At 43.7% G+C, this 24,362-nt stretch overlaps 1 protein-coding gene across 8 annotated transcripts in view; it reads left to right on the top strand.

The window, feature by feature from the left end:
• The window catches only part of Ripor2 (RHO family interacting cell polarization regulator 2), a 223,841-nt gene that overhangs the window by 83,310 nt on the left and 116,169 nt on the right, over nucleotides 1-24,362 (top strand). For 2 of the 8 annotated variants that reach the window (XM_006253929.5, XM_063276416.1), the window contains exon 1: nucleotides 20,484-20,640. The exons of 5 other annotated variants lie outside the window; for them this stretch is intronic. In XM_006253929.5, the coding sequence (XP_006253991.1) occupies nucleotides 20,580-20,640 (61 nt within the window). In that variant the 5' untranslated portion in view covers nucleotides 20,484-20,579. Of the gene's footprint in view, nucleotides 1-20,335; nucleotides 20,641-24,362 lie in introns of those variants that run through there. One more of the 8 variants, XM_063276412.1, reaches the window with a different exon arrangement.

Here is a 24,362-nt window from a genome sequence, read left to right as displayed (position 1 = left end):
TGGAGAGTCTGAAGCAGGAGGATCACCATGAGAAAGCCAGCCTGAGCTACTTCATGAGTTCCAGACCAGCCTGGGAAACAGTGAGAAATATTATCCCTAAATAAATGATAAATAATAAATAAATAGCAAAGCAATAGCTTATTTACATATAGAATCTGGGTCATTTCCATTAGACTTTGAGGGAAAAAAAAAAAAAACACTGAAGTGAGAATCCATTCACAGCATCAACAAAGTAGTTCTAGGTACAGAAAAGAAAATAATGTTTTTAAAAGTCAAAGCACCAGAAAGCAAAACTCCCCGTCTGACCTGGGGCAGCTCTGAGGGCAATGCTCTTTTGTCAACGTGGGAAGATGCTCTCCTGGAACTGGGAGCTGACAGTGAGTCAGCAAGCAGCCTCAGGATGGTGCTGCCCCTTGAAGTCCCAGGCTGAGCACCGCACCGAGTTCAAAGCAGGGTACCTGGCTTCTCTGGACCTTCTCTCTACACTGGTAAACACAGATTCATATGTGGGGGGGGATGACGGCCTAGCCTATAATGCCTGTACTCTGGAGGCTGAGGCAGGAGGTGAATATAAGGCTAGCCTGAACTACAGAAAGAGAGCTTGTCTCAAATAAATAAATAAATACATACATACATACATACATACATACATACATACATACATACATACATAAATACATAAATAAATAAACATTAACATTTAAAAGCAGGTATGTTATGAGGACTAAATAATATAATGCTTGTAGATCACAGGGGTTTTTGTTTTTGTTTTTTTGGAATACCTGACTGCATATGTTTTAGTGGTTTATATTAAAAGATGACAGCCTATCTCAGAGGTAAGGGTTGTTGCTTTAGGGCTTTCCCTTTTAACTGTAGGTCTAATAACTCTGCAATTAGCATGCTCTGTTTTTAAAATAAAAGGGAAAACAAGTTATTTTTAAGCTTAAAATTCTTAAAAATCTCACCACTGGAGAATATTTTTGATCTACTTTTAAGAGTTTTCTAGGCAGGATAATTTGGATTATGAAAATACTTATTATTCCTGTTTATATAACCTCCTGGGAAGAATGAAAAACTTACAGTAGCCAAGCCCCTGTCTCAGGTCTGAGTTACATGTGATTTTGACTTTATTTCTTGTTATCTCCTGTTTCCTAAATTCCTTATAAAGATGTGATTCTTAGCAATTACAGGGGAAAATATGGGTTGGTTTTTTTTTAAAGAAGAAAACATTATGATTTTTAACAAGATCAAACAGAGCTTTTCATCTCAAACAAAAGGCAAGAAAGGATTGTTCCAGATTAAAAGGTAAAGAGAATAGAGTCCCGACTAATGTCCTATATTTTTCTTTGCAACAGAAGGCAAGGGAGAGAATGGTTTGGGCTTTGAAACAGTTGTGAGAAATGAAATGGTCTAACTAGAGAATTTTTTCTTTTAAGGGGGCATGGATGAAGGCCTCCTGTGTTGAAAACCTAACTAACCTCACAGTGTGAACTAGAGCCTCGTACTCCCAGCATGCAGCAGCACAGGACTCAGAAGAGGGGATTTTCCTCTAAGACTGATGAGGAACACCAAACACAGCACATCTGGAGGGCAGTGGTTCTCATCTTACCTAACTTTTAGAGAGTTGGTAGATGCCAGCCACACATGGTCATATGTAACTCTAATTACATAGACAGTCTGGATTATGTAATGAGACCCCGAGTCAAACAAATAAACAAGCAAACAAAAGAATCAATAAGATAAAAGAATAGACTAGCATAAAGAAAAGTTATAGTTGACAATAGCATAGTATCTCCAAAGGGCTATTATTAAATCCTTGGTCCTATCACCAATCACACTATTGAGAGATGGTGGAGCCTTTAATACGTGGGGGCTAAAGGGATGTGTGTGAGGTGCTCGGTATCAAACCCAGACTACTGTAATTTGAATGTGAAATGTCCCCATATGCTCATGTGTCCAACACTTGGTCCTCAGTGGATGGACATATTTTAGAAGATCTTACAAGCCTTAGGGTGAAGACTTGCTGATGCAAGTGGGAAGTGAGCTTTAAGGTTTGAGAGCAAGTTCCGCTTCCTGTCCACTCTGCTTCTTAACTGTAGGTACAATGTGACCATCCACCTCCTGAATCCATGTCTTCCCTTCAATGATAGACTGTATCTCTTCAAACTGTGAGCCAAAATGAAACCCTGTGTCTCTTTTTGGTTTCGTTGCAAGATCACTTTCTTGCTTTTCCAGGGTGTAGTTTCCCTCCTTGTGTTGGAGTTTTCCATCTCTTATCCTTTGTAGGGCTGGATTTGTAGTAAGATATTGTGTAAATTTGGTTTTATCATGAAATATCATGGTTTTTCCATATTAATTGAGAGTTTTGCAGGATACAGTAGCCTGGGCTGGCATTTGTGTTCTCTTAGGGTCTGTATGACATCTGCCCAGGATCTTCTGGCTTTCGTAGTCTCTGGTGAGAAGTCTGGTGTGATTCTGATAGGTCTGCCTTTATATGTTACTTTACTTTTCCCCTTACTTCCTTTAATATTCTTTCTTTGTTTTGAGCATTTGGTGTTTTGACTGTTATGTAGAGGGAGGAATTTCTTTTCTGGTCCAATCTATTTGGAGTTCTGTAGGCTTCTTGTATGTTTATGGGCATCTCTAAAACCATCCTCCCTTAAGTTGCTTTGTGACAGGTATTTGGTCACAGCAATAAGAAAAGTAACTAACCTCTTTCTTCTTCCTCTCTTTTGCTTTCCAACTATCTGATAAGCAGTTTTGCTTTCACATGCCTTGCATTTTCATGGCCCAAATGCAATACGACTCAGCATGGACCTGAGTCTGTAAAACTAGGACCCAAAATAGCCCTTTCCTCTTTACAAGCTAATTATCTCAAGTCTAGTGACAAAAAGATAATTAACTCAGCTTGGAATTGGTTATTGATTAACTTTTTGGCAATAAAATAGATGGCGATTTAAGGATGCAATCAACTCAAGCAAATATATAAAAGTAAACTCTCCTCCCAGAATTTGCCTGGAGATGCCCTTTGTTGACATTTTAGCTAATACTGTCTGGTAGATATGGCATTACCCATCCTACCAACCAAACTAGGAATGATCGCAACTCAATAATATGTTACTATTTTGTCAAATATTATATAGGTGTCAACTGGAAAGATTTCAAGGTCTGCACAGCCACTCAAAGGCATTCCAAAGACATTCTAGGGTTGTGTTCTTGTTACCAATGTTGTGGTCCCTGGGCATATTATTACTGCAACTTATTGTGTTCATTTCATTGCCAAAAGAAATCACGGACAAGAATTGTGCCTGCATCATTCAGTGTGCTGCACAAGCAGCTCATTCTTCTGATCCTTCTTGATTCCTGTTTCTGAGTCTGGGCTCTAATGTAAGACTTCTCTTTTGCCATTCTGCCAAGGATGCAACTCTGCCAGACATTAGTAGCTTCAGTCACAAAATGTAGATTAAAAAAAAGAATCTCGGGGGTTGGGGATTTAGCTCAGTGGTAGAGCACTTGCCTAGCAAGTGCAAGGCACTGGGTTCGGTCCCCAGCTCCAGAAAAAAAAAATCTCGAAAAGGAGCGGCTGCTTGCAGAGTTCAAAGCAGTCGCTCTCTGTACGTTAGCTGGTATTTGAATCCAACTTGCCAATCTTTCCTCAAGGACCAAAGGGCACTCTGTGTGTGCTAAGGCCATCATAACAATATAACCACCGCCTGGGCAACTTAAACAGCAAAGCTTTATTTCTTCATGATGCTTAATGCTCTAGCCCCAGATCAAGGCTTCCGATGGACAGGAAAATATCCTTTCTTTCCCTCCCATCTTGATTAAGTTCATAGCTGAGACCCCTGTATAAAGAGACAGAATAACTAGAGAAAAACACTCACATGGACTTAATATAAACCCTATAGGACACATGGGTTTTCAGGAATGAAAACTGTCCTAAAACAGAGGAACCTGTGCATACTTACGCTGGGGACTGCTGGAGATCTGGACAGAGAAGTGATTGGCTAAGAGCAGTCAGGTTTACCCTATGAGCTGGGGCAGCTGATTGCTGAGTTTCTTTGTGGCTGTAGAAACAAGAGCATTCCTTCTAGGTGCAGAAAATGGACTTCTCAGCGGGGATTTTAAGCTGGCTTTGGAGAAGGATGAGGGGAAGATGAGACGGACCTTCATTGTTGTTGTTCTTGTTGTTCTTGTTGTTGTTGTTGAGAGTGGGTCTTACTCTCTGGACCAGTCTGTCCTGGAACTTGTAGCTCACTCTGGCCTCACACTCAAAGCGGCCCTCCTGAGTTCTGAAATACAGGCAAAAGCCACTATTCCAAGTTAGACTGGTGGAACTATAGGTTTGTGTGTGTGTGTGTGTGTGTGTGTGTGTGTGTGTGTGTGTGTGTGTGTGTGTGTGTGTGTGTGTTTAGTTAGGTTTTTTTTCTTTCAGTACCAGGACTGTAGCTAGAGCTTCCACACATGCTGGGCAATCCCTGTCTCAAGCTGTTTTACCAGCCAGAACTCATCTTCCTCTGACTGAGCTGTTTTCTTAAATGCCACAGTGCATGATCTGAAACGCATCACAGTGGATTCTGGTGAGGGCTCCCTTCTTCCAGTTGCCCTACTTCCTGGTGTGTGCGTTTAGAGAAAGACAGCTTTCTGGCATATCTTTTTACAAGGACACTAATTGCATGAGATCAGGGTCTTAGGACTTGATGTAACTTTACTTTTATATTCCAGATATAGCCATAACTGAGAGGTTAGTTAGAGCTTTCAAATATGAAATAGGGGATTGGAAGATGACACATTCAAATCAACCAATGAATGTCAGTTGTGCCCAGCACTTCCTCTCATTGCACACATACATCAACTCTGTGACTACTACCGTTCACCTGGGTCATATGTCTTCTTAAAATTTTCAAAGAGAGGACCCCGTGCTCTATCTTTGTCCACTACAACGCAGGATTCCTGTTCAGACTGACTTATAAGGGGCAACTATTAAAATTAAAGAAATGGTGTGAGCTCTTTTGTTAAAAAACCATGATCGAAAATTAAATTTTATAAATGTAGAATTAAATCAGTAAGACTTAACAGTGCTTCATAATGTCTGACAACCATCAGTCTCCACTTACTACACTGGAACCAAAAAACCAAGAGATGGATACTCCTGTTTCTCACGCAAAAGTGCACCTTTATTGGCATTAATACTGCTGTTGAAAAGTACAATAGTGGAGGCTCCATCAAGTCATGAGCTACTGTACACCTCTACCCACATTTGTGTTCAGCAAGGCTGGGTTACTTCAAAATTAATGGAGAGTATGCATGATCTAAACATGAGTATAAAAATCAGGGCCCCTGGCCAGTCTTTAGACTCTCAGCCTGTCACTAGGACTCTATACCATCATCAGATTCCATGGCAGGGTGCCTGATGAGTGCTGAACAGATGGCAAAAAAAAGAATAACACAGGGTCGACTGGGGCTGAGAGTGACAAAAACAAGAGGATGCTGGGAAGGCGGGGCATCACTCCTGGCCACACCTTGCCTGACCACAAGGACTGCAGCCTTATCTGTGCTGTTTCCTCTGCTGTGACTTTCTCATGTTGGCTCCTGCACATTGTGCAAAAGAGCACAAAGTGGTCCAGCAAGTGTGTGCTTCCTATTTCTGAACTCTGTTGCTTCATCGAATTTCAAAAGAGGTGTGAATTTTACAATCCGGTCCATTCCATTAGAGATAGCAATGTGGCAATGCCCGCTGCAGAATCTGTATTTACCACACACGATGTATTTACTACTAGATCCAGAGGAAGGTAGGCAGGGCGGGGTCACTTTGTGGCAAGGTGGCCCTCACCACAAGTTCCGTTCCCATATGCCCTCTTTCCAGTGCTGTGCAAAAAAGAGAACTAAACTGTGCCCTCCATGCTGGCCACTGTGCACACAAGACCAGTGGAAAGTATGCTCAGAAACTGCCAAGGCCAGAGCTGGAAATAATTACCACCAAAATTTCGTATGAGTGCTTACGGACAGCATTTCCTCAGAGCATTTGTAATGCATGTGTCTATTAGGCATCATACAATTTTCAGGCTAGGAATGTGGCTCAGTGGTAGAACTGGCATCCAGAAAGCTCTAGTTTTAATCCTCATTATTGAAAAAGATGTATATATACATATATATATCTGATATACATATATGTACATATAGACATATATGTATATTAAACAGTTTTCATTTTCTTTTTTTTAAAGGAGGTTTTGTATGTATCCCAGGATAGCCTAAAAACTCACTGTGTAACCCAGACTGTCCTTGAACATATGACAGTCCTCCTGCCTTACCCCCTGAGTGCTGGGATTATAGACATGAGCCGCTATGAGCAGCTAAAATAGATTATGAAACAGGGTCTCACTGTTTAGCCCAGGACAGTCTCAAACTCGAGATCGCTTTACCAGTCTCCCAGATGGTAGAATTATAGGTTTGCCCTACCACACTTGGTCTAGTTTCCTTTTGTTACATCAAAATGGGGGAATGACTTGGAAAATGAAAAATGAGGCAGAATCCCAAAACAGCATCAGAGACTGGAAAGAAAATGGCAGAGAAGCACGTGTCATTACTACAGACACATTTAGAATTCTTTAGTGAGCTGCTTTCAATGATGTCCTTTCCTGGGAGAAATAGCTTTGTCAATAAACTCTGAAGATTCCTAGTCCCATGTTTGGCAGACAAAATCATGTCAACTCATGCATGGATGATTGATTAGCATGAGAACGTATCTGTTCAGTCCTCTCGCACCGGGACCTGGGATGGCACAGCCTGTGTCCTCTGTACCCTATATGCATGCTCTATTCTTAGAAGATATTATAGATTATCTATGATAGATAGATAGATAGATAGATAGATAGATAGATAGATAGATAGATAGATAGATGACAGATAAAATACGTGTGAAACTGGAGAACTGCCCTCCTGGTTAAACATTTTCCAGCAAGTTCTGTGTGTGAGAGCAGGAGTTCAGATCCTCAGAAGCCCATGTAAATGTCATGTGGGTGTGGAGGCCTGCCTATAATTTCAGCTTCAGAAAGTAGAGACAAGAGAGCCCCCAGAGCAAGCTGGCTACCAAGAGTAGACACATACCCATAAGCTCTGGGTTTCCTTGAAGTCTGGGATTGATTAAAAATCTTACAATGAGTAAGGGGGAAGAGCAAAGAGGATGATTCCCTATGCCAATCTCTGCTCTCTACATGTACACATACATACATCCATATACATGGCACCCCCCACATGCTAACACACTTATACACATGTGCATGTATAACACATGCACATATACATATTGGAGAAAGATATACACTTAAACGCAAATTTGATCCGCATTGAACATGTGCAGTTTTTTCTTGCTAATATTCCCCAAGCAATATGGTATTGGTGTGTGATTTTCATTACTCAGCGTTATAAGTGACTTAGGGAGTTACCCTGTACAAAAGTTGGTGCTGGTTATATGAAATTTATATATAGAAGACACATGAGCACTCATGGGTTTTGGTTTCCCAGAGGGTCCAGGATCTAGTGGACACAGGGGATAACTAATTAGAAGTACATCTTTCCATTGGGACTGTCTGGGTCAGGCCCTATGTGATGATGGACCTTCCACATAAGGTTGGACAGTATGGTAAAGTTTACTATATATAAAGAATGTTCCCAACCATCCTGATCTATGGTTTGGTGGCCATTGCTCTCTTAGATGTCATCTCTCCTTGATGTGACCCTTCCGAAGTATCTGGTGATCCTCAAAGAATGTCTGGGAACCAATGGCTTATTCATCTGGAAAATGTCCAAAATATCTGTGAAGACTGACTGGCATCGGGCCTCCAGTGAGTCTCAAATAACCTTTGACTTACAGGCCTCACACTAGAGTGGGTAGACTGCCTCATGAACTGAGAGGGGAGACCTAGAGCTTTGGGTCCAGTGTCATGGGTAGGCTATTAGACTTACTTCTGAACTGCAGGGATCAGCCAAGAAAGTAGAAAATTGGAGAACCTAGAACCAAGCAGCAAACCCTGCGCACCCAACCTGTGCCTGTTCTGACATAGAAATCCTGTCCTGGCTCTGCACCCAAATTCACTTTCCTTTCATGTAGATGGAGAGATAGACACATCTGTAGGAAACCTATAGTTTCAGTCACCAGCCCTGGGAAATGTGCTGGCTCATTTCAATGACACTGCCACATGGCACGTACCTTGTCACCCACTCAGTTTCCTTGTCCTGAATGTCCTATCAGTAAAATTAATTTCCTTCCTTACCTCAAAAGAAGCTGGAAAATCAAGGACTGTGTATTTCTGAGTCCTTAGGGAAGTGCGTTCCTTTATCCTCTTTAATATTATCTGCATAAAGTACCCCAGGACCCAGGAGTGCACCATTAAAGAGACCCACATTTTCCCAAGAGGAGGGCAGAAGAGAAAGATGCTTTCAGGACTTGGAGACAGATATCAGCAGGAGGGCATTTGCCTTGTATGCATGAATGAGGTCCTTCATTAATCCTGAGCACATCAACAACAACAACCAAACCAACAAAAAAGCCTAACAAATTATTTGGGCTAGCACGGTGGTGCAAACTTGTACTCTCACAGCACTTAAGGAGGCTGAGGTAGCAAGACTGCTGTAAATTCAAGGCTAGCCTGGTCTACACAGACAATGCTAATTCAGCCAGAACTACAAGGTAGGACCCTGTATTTAAAACCAAAATGGAACCAAGCAGAAAATATTTCTCTTCTAAGGCAGGCCTTGTCAACACACCAACTCCGTCATCCGGTTGGAACAAGATCTGCCCAGGACTGTTATCATATTACATCTGTGCAGTCTATGCAAGTTACAACGTCTTTATCAGACACCACCCATTGAGAGATAAGCTTCCAATGCCATTCCAAGAACAACTGGCACTCTGGTTCTAACATCAGGGAAGTTGTACCAGTCTATAAATAACGACTCTCGAGCCACAGAGTGCCGCAGGAAGCAGGCTGCTTGGCATTGACATGGGGTCATATCTCGGTTGTGCATCATCAAGTACAAGGACTGGCAGCACATCGGCCCAGCTGCTGCCTGCTTCTCTTCATCCATAATGTTTGAGCCTTCCCCTCTTTTGCAGTACTCTATAAGAGTCTCTGGATGACCCCAGAAATGCAGCCACTCTTCCAGGCTGTGGGCGCGCCTCCCGAGCTTGCCCACAAGAGCATGAGAGCCTAGGAACAAAAGCTAAGTTGTGTGTGGTCTCTGCCGGCCCTCTCTACGTGACAGCACCACTCCCCCACCCCCACCCCACCCCTCCCTCTCCGGCGCTCCTGCAACAAGTCTCGGATGTTAGAAAGTGCACAGCTGGTGTCTGACAAGTCCCCGCTGGAGGCACACCGCCTCCTCTTTAAGTGTGCCAGCTCCTTCTTCTCCTGGTTTCCTTGTTTATTTCTTGGCAGAATCAAATCCTCAGGAAGCTGGCCCAATCTATTCCAACAAACCTTACTCTAAGGTTTCCTGAAAAGCACTGAGGCCCTCCCAAGCAGAGACATGGAGGAGTGTCTTGCACCTTTCAGTGACAACACCCACCACCCTTGCACTGCAAAAAGTGAAGCTTAGAGTCAGGTTTAAAACCCTCAGGTGTTGTGTTTTATAGAAAGATAAGGAGATAAGACATATGTTTGGTGGACCAGGTATGGGGGGAAGGGGTGCCTCTGGGGGCCCATGCTGAGGCACCCCTTCCTCCTGAGGGACCAGCTGAACCTGGGTTCAGCGTGTTCAGCTGTTTGTGGCCTCCTGGAAGATGAGTGGCATTCCTCAGTCTGACACAACAATGAGTGGCTTCTTGATAGAGTATAGAATAGAGTTTATTCAGGGCATGGGGAGGGGAGTTGAGGGAGTAGAGACAGAGAAAGGCAGAGAGAGGAGGAGGAAGGAAGGAGGGAGGGAGGGAGGGAGGGAGGGAGGGAGGGAGGGAGAGAGAGAGAGAGAGAGAGAGAGAGAGAGAGAGAGAGAGAGAGGCCATAAGCACATGGAAAGAGAGGGGGAGGGGAATGGTGAGAAAGGGCGAACTGGAGCAAGAAAGCAGGAGAGAGGAGGGGTCAAGCGGCCCTTTTTTAGTGAGTCAGGCACACCTAGCATTTGCCAGGTAACCGTGGGGCAGAGCCTAAACAAAATGCTAACATCAGGTACCTCGGGATTTTGGGAGAGTTCTAAACTCTGTAATAAATACATGTGGATATGTTGGCTTATATTTGTGATCCCTATACTTGGAAAGTTGAGGCAGGAGGATTCCATCCTAGTCTACATAGTGAGTTCCAGGCCATCTTAGGAATAAGACCATGTCCCCCCAAATAAATAAATAAATAAATAAATAAATAAATAAATAAATAAATCTACAATAGCAACGACTGAACACCTCCCACTTTGTGATAGTGTTGTTAGAGTTTTGATTTTGCAGTCTGGGTTTCTATGGCCTTCTACCCTCTCCCACTTCAAAATGCAGTTGTTTTTCCTTCTTGCTTTTTTTCTCCTGCCCCAGTCCCCGCCTGTTCTCAAGTTTACACCCTTGTTTATGAACCTGGGTTCAGCGCCTTCAGCTGTTTGTGGCCTCCTGGAGGATGGGTGGCACTCTTCAGTCTAACACAACAGACCTGCTTCTAGGAAGGAGAGTTTTGTTTCGCGGAGGGAAAGCTCCCCCACCCCCACCCCCACCCCCACCCTCGGTGCAGAGATGAAGCCACCTTTGTTATGTTGATTCCTGTCAGCAGTCAGAAATCAGAGACCAGCCCCCGAAGGAGCCTAGGGCGGGGCCAGGGCAGCAGCCGTGCCGCAGAGGCTTCAGCACGACAAAGTTTTTCCATAGCAACCTGAGCTCATATTTAAAAAGACAATTTTCTTTTAAATGGTAGAGTAAGTGAAAATAGACTCTTTCCTGCCTCTAACCTTCTGGGGACAGGGAGAGCAGGGGAGAGCAACCCTGGGGAAGTTGCAGTCTGAAAGCTTTCTCCAAAGCCTGGCAGGGATCTAACCAGCTGGCACTGTGTCCACGCTCACCTCCACCACCCCCCCCCCCCACCACCACTGTCTCCCCCCCCCCCCCTCCTTTCTCCTTCCTTTTATTTCCTCTCCATCTGCCTTGTTGGTTAGTTAGTTCCTTAGTTAGCTGCCTTCTTTGCTAAAGTCCGAGGATGCTGGCTGGCACAGGAAGAATGGGAGAACAGAGCAAGTGTTCTAGACTGGTGGGATTGGGACTGACACTGCTTTCTGGGAGGAGACCAGCTTTTGTTGCTGTGGTTCTTAGAAGCTGAAAACTTGCTTCCAACCTAAGGCAAGACAGGGGATATTAAGAAGCCAGAATCAGGGGTCATGGGACCTCTTTTCCTCAGGGCCCTTGCTGGGACACATTCTCTTTAGTTTGGTGTTTAGCTTTTAATTGCTGTTTTCTTTTTATTTTTTTTTTCAAGCCAGTCTCATGTGTCCCACGTTGGCCTAGAATACTGTTATGTAATTGAGATAACCTTATAATTCCTCCTGAGTGCCTGGTTTATGTGTGCTGCAGGTCATCCAGGGCTTCATCCGTGTTTCTCCAGGCGAGCCACACCCACAGCCCTCAACCTTGTACCCTTTAGCCTGTCAATGTGCAAGGTCAGGGAGAGTTGGGGGTGTCTCAGTCTGCAATGCCTCATTTTCTCTACTCCAAAGCAACTCAGCCTTCTCAGCTGTTTGCATGTGCTGGATGTACCAGGTTTAGGGCTCATCCAATGAGCAGAGAGTACAAGAGTGATTGGGGGAGTGTGGCAAGAGTGGCAGGCCTTGTCTGTCTACAGCAAAGAGTAGTGGTCCTTGTCTACAGTACCCTCCTCTGCCTACAGCAATGACAGGCACAGAGAACTGGGGGTTCTGAAATGGTGGACCTTTCAAATAAAGGATTGTTTCTAGACATCCTCCAATAGAATCTTTGAAATAACCAGATGCAATCTGGAAATATTTCCCTTTTAAAACATGGATATTGTTTCCTTCGGCGGGGGTGTTGTTTTGTTTTTACATTTATTTTTTATTCGTGTGTGTGTGTGTGTGTGTGTGTGTGTGTTTGTTTGTGTGTGTGTGTGTATGAGAGAGAGAGAGAGAGAGAGAGAGAGAGAGCGCAAGAGCATGTTGTGTGTGTTGGAGGAGCAGTGCTTTGGGAAGCCAAGAGAGGTTGTTGGATCTCCTCCAGCTGGAATTACAGGATGACCCACTCAGTGTGGGTGCTGGGGACCAAACCTGGGTCCTCATCTAAGAGCAGGATGAACTCTTAACTGCTGGACCATCTCTCAAGTCCCTTCTTTGGAATCTTTGAAAAGCTTCCTTCAAGTTAGTTTTCTGTCCTCAGCGTATCAGAAGTCGCTAAGATACAAATATTGAAGAAAGGTCACACAAGGAAAATGTTCCCTTGTGCTGGTAAAATGGCTTAAGAGGTAAAAGTGCTTGCTGCCAACAATAAGGACCTGTGCTTCATCCCCAGAGCATTTAATCTGCATTTCTATTTTATCCCACAAAATTTTAAATTAATTTTTATAACATCTCAGATATATTGACCAAATATTATCTTAAACTTCTTGTGAGATTCCTGGAACAGCTGCAGGAAGTATGATGTGGGTGCTGGGAACCAGACACTGTTCTCTGGAAGAACAGCAAGCATTCTTAAACGCCGAGCCACCTTTCCAATACCAGCATCTCATACCTTTCATGTTCCTGGTACTGGGCATTGGACCTAGAACTTTGCTCATGTCAGATAAGCACTCCACCACCAAAGCCTAATTTTTAAATTTAATTGTTAAATGTTTTCTAGTGTACAATTTTAATTTTTCTTTTACTAAATTTAAAAATTCCTTTTTAAAAATGATTGTCCTGAGGATTGCCGTATCTTAGCTAAAAACAGTGTGGTTTGGACTAGTATTGCCTTAATGTCACTAGCAAATATGCATTCTGCTCCTTTGCCATAGACTTAACATATTTAGACATCAGAGTCTCTGTCACAGGTAAGGGTTGTTTAATGAGTTGTCTTTTAGATGGGATAAGAAGAGTTAGAAACAACAGCCACTCACCTTTCTTCTGCATTTACAATGTCATTTACATCACTGATTTCTCCTTTTTACATCTTTGAGTCACTGCCCAGTGTCCTTATGTTCAGATATGCAGGACTTCCTCTACCATTTCTGTCTTTGTCCTTGATCTTTTCCTTGGAAGATCAACTGTCTATCAGTAGTGGTTGTATCCGCCTGTGCTGAAGTTTTGGAACTATACTCCAGTTGAGCGAGAGCATGCAGGCCAAGAGTGGATCTTGGCGTTGTTTGCATAGGTAGTATACAGTTTGTGTAGAGTAGGATTGATGAAGATTGTTTTAGTGCGGGATAGCTTGGGAGAGGACTGAGTTCTCCCTTCGCTTAGCCACGGATAGTTATTACATTTTACAGACTCCAGGGTCAAAAGCCAAGCCAAGATTGAAACTATCGCCATTTTACTACATCTTTAAAAGTCACTAGTTGTGGTGGGACATACCCATACTCGCAATCACTAGAGAGGCAGAGGCAAGTGGATTTCTGTGAGGCCAGCCTGGTCTACACAGTAAGTTCCAGAACAGCCAGAACTACACACAGAAACCATGTCTCAAAACAAAATAAAACAGTACTCCCAACAAAAAAAAAAAAAGAAAAAGAAAAAGAAAAATGAACAAAAGGTCAGTAGTCGAACACTAACTATTCCAAGCAATCAAAGCCTGAGCCCACAGCTCTGAGCTCATCCACCATACCCAACGTCAGTTTTTCCTGAGCAGCCTTTATGGGTTTTTTTCCTTTCTAGAGAACAAACAGATTTGTTCAATGAGAATTGTCCTGTAATCTTACTGAAGAAAATCCATTGTTGACAAAAAAGAAAAAGGAAACAAGGAAAGGAAGGGAGAAAAAAGGAAGAAGAAAGAGAAGAAAGAAAAAGGTTTATTCTGGAGAAAATATGGGTAACTGTGGCCTGCTAACAGAGATTGGGCTTACCCCAACTGCATACACAATGTGAAAGCAATATCATGACGTTGTTATAGTAACCGACTAAGGAAAGACACACATTAAGACACTTCAAATTCATTGGTGTATCATTATCAAAGCCAGTTGCAGCCAGGTGGCGAAGCGTCAGTGCCAGCCTCAGCTACTGTCTGATGACACTTAGCTTTTGGACCTGGAAGTCAATGGTCTGCTCTGTTAATACATTCCTAAGGAAAACTCTGTACGGACATTCCAATGGTTCCCCTCGTGCTCACTAAGTCTCCAGGTCAGGAAGAGAGAATGGCAATAAATGGCTATTAAGAAGACTAAAGATGGCCCGAGATAATTTGATAATCTGGGCCAGCAACATTCCAAACCCTCCACAGTAAATGAGGCTCTAGTCAGTTAATCCTGCTGAAGGTTCAGATACCCTGAAGTTGGAATAATAAGCAAGGAGCCCCAAAGGTCTGGGGAGGGCTGTTATCCCTTCTTTGAAACACTGGGACAGCCACACTGTTGGTGGCCATGACCTTGTGGTCACAGCACTTTGCAATCAGACACATTTTATGCATCTTTGCTGGCTAAGTCACCCAAAGAAAAGGTTATTTCTGGCTTTGTGATCTTCTCTGTATCTCTGCATGACTCCAGCGACTCCACAGTTTCAATTCCTTTCTCCTACTTTGTTCTTCTTTCTACTTCTTTTATATCCACTGAGTTCAGCTTCTTTTCCCTGCTCTTTAAAAGTTGGTGAATCTGAAAAAAAAAAATTATTGAAAAAGATGGCTGAAGAGATGGTTAAGCAGTTAAGAGCACTGGCTGCTCTTATGGAAGACCTGGGCGTGGCTCCCAGCAGCCACATGGGGCCTTACAACCAGCCATAACTTCAGTTCCAGGGAATCCGATGCCTTCTTCTGATCTCTGTAGGTCCCAGGCATTCGCATGGTATTCATACATACAGCAGACGAAACACGTGTGCGCACACACATTCACAAAATATAAATCAATTACAGGCTGAGGCTATTGCAACCTAATTCATCATACCAAAGAATAATAATCTTTTGTTAGCATTCCTGTGTCTCGCATAGATGTACCAAGCACAGATATTTTCACCTAGAGCTTCCCACTGCCCTTAAGCTCTGGTACCTATATCATTACTATTTTCTGAGTGAATGAATGTATGAATGAATAAATGAATGAATGCAAGGAGGAAGCAGTTTCTCAGGGCAAGAGGCAGGCCTTGCACATTTACCATCAGGCTTACATAACACAAAGGGTGTAGAGTTCCCAAATGTTCTCCCTCCCTGTGCTGATGGCCTTGTGCAATGTGAAGGTCTCAGTTAGACTTAGCCCATGTGTGACCAGTCAGCCTTTGTTCCAAGTGACTGAGGTGCATCCTCACATTAATTGGAAGCAAATTATGCATCCTTCTCTTAAGCTGCTTTTACTGCTGTTTGCCTCACTGCGAAGCTTGGCCTTCTGCTTTCATTTCAGATTTATCCCTTCCTTCTTAGTCACGGCTCCCTCTGCACAAAGAAATGGGGAATGTCTGAGGCGATAAATGGCAATTACTTCAATCTGATCACTGCACATTGGATACATGTATTTAAATGTCACAGTGTACTCCATAAAATACATAATTGCAATATGTCAAGTAGAATAAAATGTGTATTGTAAAATAAGAGTGATTAGAACTGTGGGTTGGGGATATGGTTCTCAGCAGCTAAGATGCTTACCACGCAAGCATGAGAGTCAGATCCCTAAACCCACACAACTGGGTCTCCAACCTGAAAAGGCAAACATGTGAGATCTCCAGAGAAAGGTGGCTAGAGAGACTAGCCATGTAACTGAGAAATGCTTGCTTAAAAGGAAAAGTGGAAGCTCAATTGAGGAAGATTTCTAACAATAACTTTAGATTTCTGAACATGTACACACACACACACACACACACACACACACACACACCTCACAGAGCAATGCAGGAAAAAATGAAAAACATTAAATACATAATAAATAAATAAATAAATAAATAAATAAATAAATAAATAAATAAATAAATAAATAAAAAATCAGTTTGGGTCTTCAACCTGCCACGATCTCGAATCCCCTAGGAAGAGAGCCTCAGTGCAGGCCTGTCTAGATCAGGTTAGCCCATGGGCATACCTGCCATGATTCTTCCTGATTGTGTTAAGTTCGGTGGTGCTATTTCTTGGGTTTGGGTCTCGGCCTGTGTACAGGTAGAGAGGAACCTGAGCAAAGCAAACATGCATGACCTCGTTCTCTCTCTGCTCTTCATCGTGACTGTGAAGACTAGCCTGACTTCCTGGAAACGATGCCTGCGTGCCTTGTAACCCATCCTCCCTTAAAGTTATTTTTGTAAAGTGTTCAACAGAAACTGAGGTACTTCTGCATCCCCCTCCTCCCCTCTCCCGGTCCCTTCTTCTCGGCTTCTTGGTCCACTGAGATGGGAGCAAACATGCCACCTACTCCCACTTCCATGGTGCCAGCAATCGCTGTACCCTCCCTGCTATGATGAACTATAACTCACAAACCATGGGCCCAAATATGCCTCACCTCTCCAACATTGCTTTTCATCTGGTTGCAGCAATTTAAAAAAAAAAAAGCATAACTAATCTGGGGTTCACGAAAGAAATAGCTCATGATCTAAGCTCCAAAGATAAGTAGACATTTCCCAAGTTGGAGACCAGACTAGAGAAGAGGGTCCTCCTGGGTAGAGGAAGCCATGTAAGCAAAGACTTGAAATGTTTGCAGTTGAGGAGCTGAAAATGAAGCCTTATTCCTTACATTCTGAACAGCATGGTGTAGCAGTTAAGAATGTGGACTCTGAGACCTAGGTCAAATGTCAATCTCCCCAATACTTACCAGACTCAAAATTTGGGCAAGCCACTTTACTCTTTGAACCTTAAACTAAATTACAGATAATAGTTATAGCTGTATATAGGTTTGGTGTAAAATTCAGTAAGCCAGTGAGTTTAGAACTATATATAGCATTGTGTGTGTGTGAGCTATTATTTCCACAAGTCCTTTTCCATTGTGCCCACTTGGGGATATTCATATAAATTCAGTCATGCTATTTGTGTTGTACGAGATTTATTTTAGCTTGTATAATATTCATGAAACTCATACATATAAGTGCATTATCTGGATTCTGTTAACTTTCCTCCTTACCTAACCATCAAACATGTATAACTTCTCTCTCAGGTGACTGTAAAATCCAGAGACAAAGGCTGTGTTTTCTGTATTTTGTAGCATCTGTCCTGATCTTGTTAGCTATTTTTTAAGGCATCTCAACTGGAGTGAAGGAGACTGGAGGAAAGATGATTTGGATATAAAATATCTCCCATGGGCTCACATGTTTGAGTACTTGGTCCTCAGTTGGTGGTGCTGATTTTTGGGGGGGAGGTGGGGGGTTGTTGTGAGACCTTTAGGAAGCCTGTCTTCAGTGGAAGAAGTGATGAGTGAGACAACATTGTGAGGTATACACCAGCTGTTCCCTCTGCTTCCTCACAGCTGAGACAACACTCTCACTGCTGATACAATGTAATCAGCCACATCACATTCTGCTGCCCCAGACATAAGCCATTCCCACTATCATAGCTTCTGTCCTCCTCTGTGATGAACTGTATATATCCTCTTGAACTGTGAGAGCCAAGATGGAAATTTACTCCCTTATAGTATTTCTGTCATTGTCTCTGTCTGATATAACTTTCCATTATGGCACCAAGAAAAGCAACTGATTCAAGAACTAAGGGTAACTGAGATTTTCTATAGAACATGTGTCTTAGTCACTGTTCTATTACTGTCAAGAGACACCATGCTCACAACTAATAAAAGAACGTGTTTCCTTGAGGCTGGCTTACAGTTCAGAGGTTTATTCCATTATCATCATGGCGGGAAGCATGGGGGCGTGTGGGCAGATGTGGTGCTGGAGAGGTAGCTGAGAGTTCTACGTCTGGATTGGCAGGCAGCAGGAAGAGACTGAGACACACTAGGCCTGGCTTGAGCTTCTGAGACCTTAAAGCCCACCCTAGTGACACACTCCATCCAACAAATCCATACCTACTTCATATTAAGGCCACACCTTCTAAAGTGCCACTCCCTGCAGGCCTATTGGGACCATTTGTAGTCAAATCGCTATAATTCATGTGGTCCTGATTTACTTAAACTATTCTATTTAATCCTCAAAGCAAGCCAGACAAGTGAGCACAGTTGTTTGCTAGGCCTGTCCTAACCGAATACTGTAAACTAGGTGGGCTACAACAGTGATACTCGCTCACCACTGCATAGCTCTAGAGCCTGGAAGCCAGAGGTCAAGTGTCATAGGCTCCTTCTAAGGAATGGGCAAGAAAGCCCACCCATGCCTCTTCTCTAACATCTCGTGCTTTGTTGTCAGTCTATGGTATTGTTTGTAGATCTCTGCCTTTGTCCTCAAGTGATGTTCTCTCCTTCCTATGTCTCTCTTTAAATGTCCTCTTTTTCTAAGAGACCTGTTCATACTGGATTAAGGATCCCTGTTCCATTCTGATAATGAACTCAGGATCTCCTACTGCATTGTGATATGCGTTCATCTTTGCCAGTTAGAGTCATCAAAAGCCCTATTCCCAAATAAGGTCACATGAGGACTCCAGTGCCTGGTTCTGCAAGGACACGGATTCACTTATTCAGAGGGAGGGAAACAGACCTGAAAAGGTTAGGTTGACACAGATGGTTGTGACCAAACACCTGGTCAAAAGCAACTGAAGGAAGGTAGGTTATTTGGGTAGGGGGTTTTGGGATCTAGTCCATCATGGCTGAAAAGCCCAGCAATGGAAATGTGAGGCAGCTAGTCACGATGTGTCTGCAGTTGGGAAGCTGAGAACTGAAGGCTGGTGTGCAGCTCACTTTCCCCTTCTCACTCAGCCCACTGGACGATGGCCATAAGACACACTCAATGAGGCTCTGAAAACAGGGCAGTGGCTGGGACTGACTCAGCTCCCATCCTTTCTTTTGTCTCAACAGCACAAGATGAAACTCTAAGTCACGATCAGGTTCTTCCATCTGGCCCTAGTTTAATTCACTCAGTTTATGCTACTAACTCACCAGAAATAACATTTACATAGGAACATTTTCATTGCTTCTGGGTGGCCAGAAGCAATGGGATGTAGGGCAAGCTGTCTGCCTCTTGCTGTTGGGGACAGGACAGTTCCTCCTTCCTGTCATGTCATTTTGCAGGAAGCTTCCTGCCCTAGGAGGCAAGATGCACATGCCTCAAATGATTCCCCAGTCATCGCACAATCCCAGCACACATTTCCAGTCACTCTCTGAAGGGCAGTTTCTGCCCTGCTCAAAATGACCAGTGATCCCAGCGGGACTCAGAATGTCACCTACTTTTGAGGAAGCTCTCCATAAGAACTGGTTCATAGAAGGGTCCTCAATTAGTGCTGCTGGTCCATCCTCAATGATTCTTGATCCCTGGGTTAACTGCTTGACTGGCCTAATCCAACTATCAAGATTCCCCTTGGGAAACAACTGGCATAATCCCAAAATAGTTCCAGAAGAAAGGAACAGACTCTCAACATGAAAGGTCACACTGGAGTCTTCAAAAACACACAGTAAACAAGACTCTAAAATTAAACACTTTGGGCGAACAATAACTCCTCGACCAACACCTTCATTTGCATCTTCTGACTCTAGAAAAGCCCCAGCGGTGGTTGTAGTGTCACACACTGGTGAAATCCGTTGGGTAGTTCTGGGTGGTGATGCAAACCACTGATGGTCACATGAAAGTTGGGCTTTAACTCCTCCCTTTTGGAGGGACTGCCGGTTTGTTTGTTTGTTTGTTGTTTGTTTGTTTTCTTTACTAATGAAAGTCCAAAGTGTCAGAACGAGTCAATGTTATGTAATGAACATGGTTTGACACAGACTGATTATCTGCTCACTAATGCGGTGTTAGAACTAGGAAAAGCCTAGGTGAATACTATGGCTGGTTTAAGGGTTACTCTTAAAGTTCCTCTCAAAAGCAAGAGGTTTACAAAAGAGAAAAATTCAACCGTTGCTGAGGGAAACAAGCTCACGTCTTCCAAATGCAGGCTTTGGTGTAGCACAAGGCTTACTTTACTTTCAGATAAATTGTCACTGAAGCAAAAGCAAGATATGAGAAATGTGAGCCTCTCTCTTTCAACACTACCCATTGTGTTGAGATTCATAAGCAGGAAAGCTAAGAGCCCACCGCCCTCTCAAAGAAATATGAAAGTTGGTGCTTTGAAATAGAACTTATCAAAGTATGCCTGAGTGATATCTATGCTTAAATCCAACTAGATCAGCATCCCCTTCAGAACAAGTCTTTCTTCTCAGTAGTGAGAATTACCTCACCTGGGGTTCACACTGCAAAAAGTTTCAGAAGCCTTTTCATATGAATGAAGCTACTTTTTTCAGGGCAGATGCGGAAGCTGCCCTCCCCAGGGCTTGGGCAATCCACTGTGGGGAAGGAAATCCGCCTCCCAGGGAGAGTGGCTGCTCAGAGCTAAGGTGGCTCCCGTGTGTCCTAGGCTGTGAGTGTCTCCAGCTCCCTGTCTTCCCACAATGCAGTTCCTTGACCCTGAGGAGCTTCTGGTGGATGAAGAGGATGACATTTTTGGTGAAGGTAAACACAATTTCTCTGACTGCCCTGCTCTCGTGTGGGAAACTTTTGAGTGCTTTGTACAAAGGACTTAAGGATTTTGCATCAGAGAAGACAGAATTATCCTGAGTGAGGTGGTCATAAAGGGACACAAGGCAAGGAAAGGACATTGCAGTTGAGTGATTGTTCCAAAGATTTTGTTTTTAAAGGATTACAGCTAAGTAAAGATTTGCTTTAGGCCAGAAAATAGAACTGGGATTTTTTTACTCTGTCTCTCAACATGAGTGCTCTTTATGACATCCAAGGGAAAGGCTGCCACAGGACTGTGCAGGCCAGGCCCTGGGTTAGGAACTGAATGAATGGGGCCGGAGGGCTTCTCCTGATGACCAACCAACCCTCCTCTCCTCCCACCTCTCACCCCTCTCTCTTCCTAGATCCTTCTCCCTCCTCCCTCCTCCCTCCTCCCTCCTCCCCTCCTCCCTCCCCTGTCCTCCCTCCTCCCTGCTCCCTCCTACCTTCTATTTGGCTGTCCCCCTCCCTTTGCTGTCATACTTATTTACCCAGCTCTTCCCCTCTCTCTCTCTCTCTCTCTCTCTCTCTCTCTCTCTCTCTCTCGTGTGTGTGTGTGTGTGTGTGTGTGTGTGTGTGTGTGTGTCTGTGTGTGTGTGTGTCTGTGTGTGTGTGTGTGTGTGTGTGTGTGTGTGTGTGTTGGGGGGCTTGAATCCTGGGCACACCTGACACCCTTTGGCATTGCTCAGCTTTCCGTGTCAAGTAACAGATCTTCAGTTAACCGTTCAGTTAGGCTTAGTGTCTTAAGTGGACAGGCAGTAACATCCAGATGCCTTATTCTAACGTTGCAAAGAGATGAGCTATCGGCAAAAACCTTTCTAGAATTTGGAATTGCCTAAATGAATGGGAATTGGAACTGGGCACCTCAGATTTTTCATAAAATACCTTGTTTGGGATTTTTTAAAAAAGTCTGTCAGGCAGTGTAAAAGGAATAGTGGGAGTGTGGAGGTGTCCTCTGTCTCCTATACATTACAGGTTCAACCAAGTAAGAGTAGTGTGTGTGCTGAGAAGCCCTGAGGTCCAGCCCTCTAGGAGATGCTTGCTATCTACACTTTGTTTTAGCCACAAAAATATTTAAAATCAGAATGTATGACTGTGGCATGGTGACACATACTTGTAATCCCAGCACTAGGGGATAAAAGCAGGAAGATCAGGAGTCTAGGGCATCCTCAGCTACATAGTGCATTGAGGCCAGCCTGACCTACATGAGACGATGTCTTAAAAGAAAATGTAAATGATGCCGTGTAGTAGTAATGTAGGCCAGGCACACACCTCTAATCTCAGCACTCGGGAGGCAAAGGTGAGAAGTTCAAGGCCAGCTTGGACTACATAGTATGACCTTGTTAGAAAAAAATATGTAAGAAGAAAAATAAGATAAAATCCTGCTTAGGTTGCTATCACAATTTACATCGGTGTGAGGGATTCCTGTTGAGCTTTGCTGGTGACCAAGGTCTCCATCTGCTGCTGTGCTTGACTGACAGCCACTGGGAGCTACCAGTATCTTGGAGGCAGGCCTCAGGCTCTGGTCTTTGACTTTCCCTCCTGGAGTTGGTGTTACTTCTTAGAAAGCAGGTTAACAATGATGAGAAAGATCCACCTACTTTGAATAATCTCAGACTTTTCAGCCACTTTTCCCTCCAGGGATGACATTGTAAAATATCTGGTCCACATTTTCCTATCCAAAGGGATTGTTCTCTTTTTGTGTCTGGGTCATGTGAGGAAGAGCACCATCTACAGGTGAGTGCACAACCCTGGATCATGCATGGGGCTTGCTTAGCAAGACCTTCACAAAGCAGGCTCCAGGAACATGCAGATCTTCTGCTGAGCACTCCCAACTTTCAAGGTCATTACTTTTTTAATTATTATTCTATGTGTACAGGTCGTTGCCTGCATCTTTGTCTGTGTGCCTCATGTCTGGGTCTGTGGAGAGCAAAAGAGAGAGTCTTGATCCCTGGGGTGGGCTTAACAGATAGTTGTGAGATGTCAGTCAGTGCCGGGAATCAAACCCAGGTCCCCTAGAAGATCAGCCCATGCTCTTAACCACTGATCTCCCTCTACACCATTATTGACTCCTCAGTGACTGATGTCATTTCAATGTAATGTGACTGATTATATTTACAATGTAAGTTCTGTTTCCTCAATGGCAACTGGAGACGGCAGCATCTGTTTGGTTGTACAGATTAACTTCACCGAAGGGTCCTAACTGTCTGTCTGTTCTTCTGTGGGTCAAGCTGTTTAACTTACTCCTTAGAGACTAGAGCGAATCCTTCGAGAACACCAGTTAGTCTTTCATTGGTTTTCACAGTCATGGCTCCCTGCTAGTTCACATGGGATCTGGTTCAGCTTGTATCTCACTTTAAGAAGTGCTGTGCAGGGGCTGGAGGGATGGCTCAGTGGTTAACAGCACTGACTATTCTTCCAGAGGTCCTGAGTTCAATTCCTAGCAACCACATGGTGGCTCACAACCATCTGTAACGGGAAACGATGCCCTCTTCTGGTGTGTCTGAAGACAGCTACACTGTACTCAGATACATGAAATAACTAAATATTTTAAAAAAAAATAGTTGAACACCCAGAACTGGACATACAGAGCAGGTTCTGCACCTTTAAAAAAAAAAGAAGAAGTGCTGTGCAGGCACTGCCTGAGTTTTGCCCATTAATCTGCTTTGTGACCTCAAACAGATTGTTTAACCCCTTTGTTCTCCAGTTTACTCACTTGGGAAATGGAGCTCGAACCTCCTGGGACTGTGTGCAGATTAAATCCTATTACAAGGAAGTACTTAGAGTAGTACTCCGTGAACAGTGATGTACTTACTGCCGTGTTTGCAAATATACACTCATGTAATAGAATGGGGACTCTTATCCCCTGTCCCGCATAGCTGCAGGAACATGGGCAGGTCATTTATCCTCTTCGAGCCTTAATAAACACAAAGTTGTACGGTCTCCAGTGCTTTACCACTCAGGTCCCTGGGCTCTCTGCTCTCTGGCCTGCCGGAGAGAGCAACGCAGTCCCCACACACTGAGTCTCTTCCCACGCACAGAAGGGAACCATCCGGGAGGCTTGTTATTAGGACAACCCTGTTTCTTTACAGCCAACACATTTTTTTCTTTTAAAAGAAACATCTTCCCCCGAAAAACACAGGTTCACAGGTTTTGTACAGATGCAGAAAGATCTGGAAAGGAAAAGAAAGCGAGTAGTGCTTACAGAGTGTTTGCTCATTGCCTCTCTGAGATCCTGTTTGTTCTCTGTGGTTAGAGAAAATGTTAAGGTTCACAGAGCTAAGAAACATTGGTGTGCTACTCTGTTGTTATTCTGAGAGAGAGAGAGAGAGAGAGAGAGAGAGGGAGAGAGAGAGAGACAGAGACAGAGACAGAGACAGAGACAGAGACAGAGACAGAGACGCTGTTTACCGACACATAGCACCCAAAATTTTTTCCACAACTCTAATTCTCTCTCCTTTCTCCTCTCTCTCCCTCTCTCTCCCTCTCTCTCCTTTTCTCCCTCCTCCCCTCCCTACCCCACACTCATACACATAGCCTTAAGAATGCTGTCTAGACATCTACAACCTTATTGTGTCATTGGAAGGCAGTTACTATCAGGTAGACATGAACTTTCTTAGGAAAGTGGGTGATTTGATTATTAAGGCGCTGAAACATTAAAAATCCAACAGCTGGCA

The sequence above is a fragment of the Rattus norvegicus genome, chromosome 17 (assembly GCF_036323735.1).
Source record: "Rattus norvegicus strain BN/NHsdMcwi chromosome 17, GRCr8, whole genome shotgun sequence".
Lineage (NCBI taxonomy): Eukaryota > Metazoa > Chordata > Mammalia > Rodentia > Muridae > Rattus > Rattus norvegicus.
The sequence above is the reverse complement of the archived record's forward strand: the minus strand, read 5'-3'. Positions and strand labels throughout refer to the sequence as shown.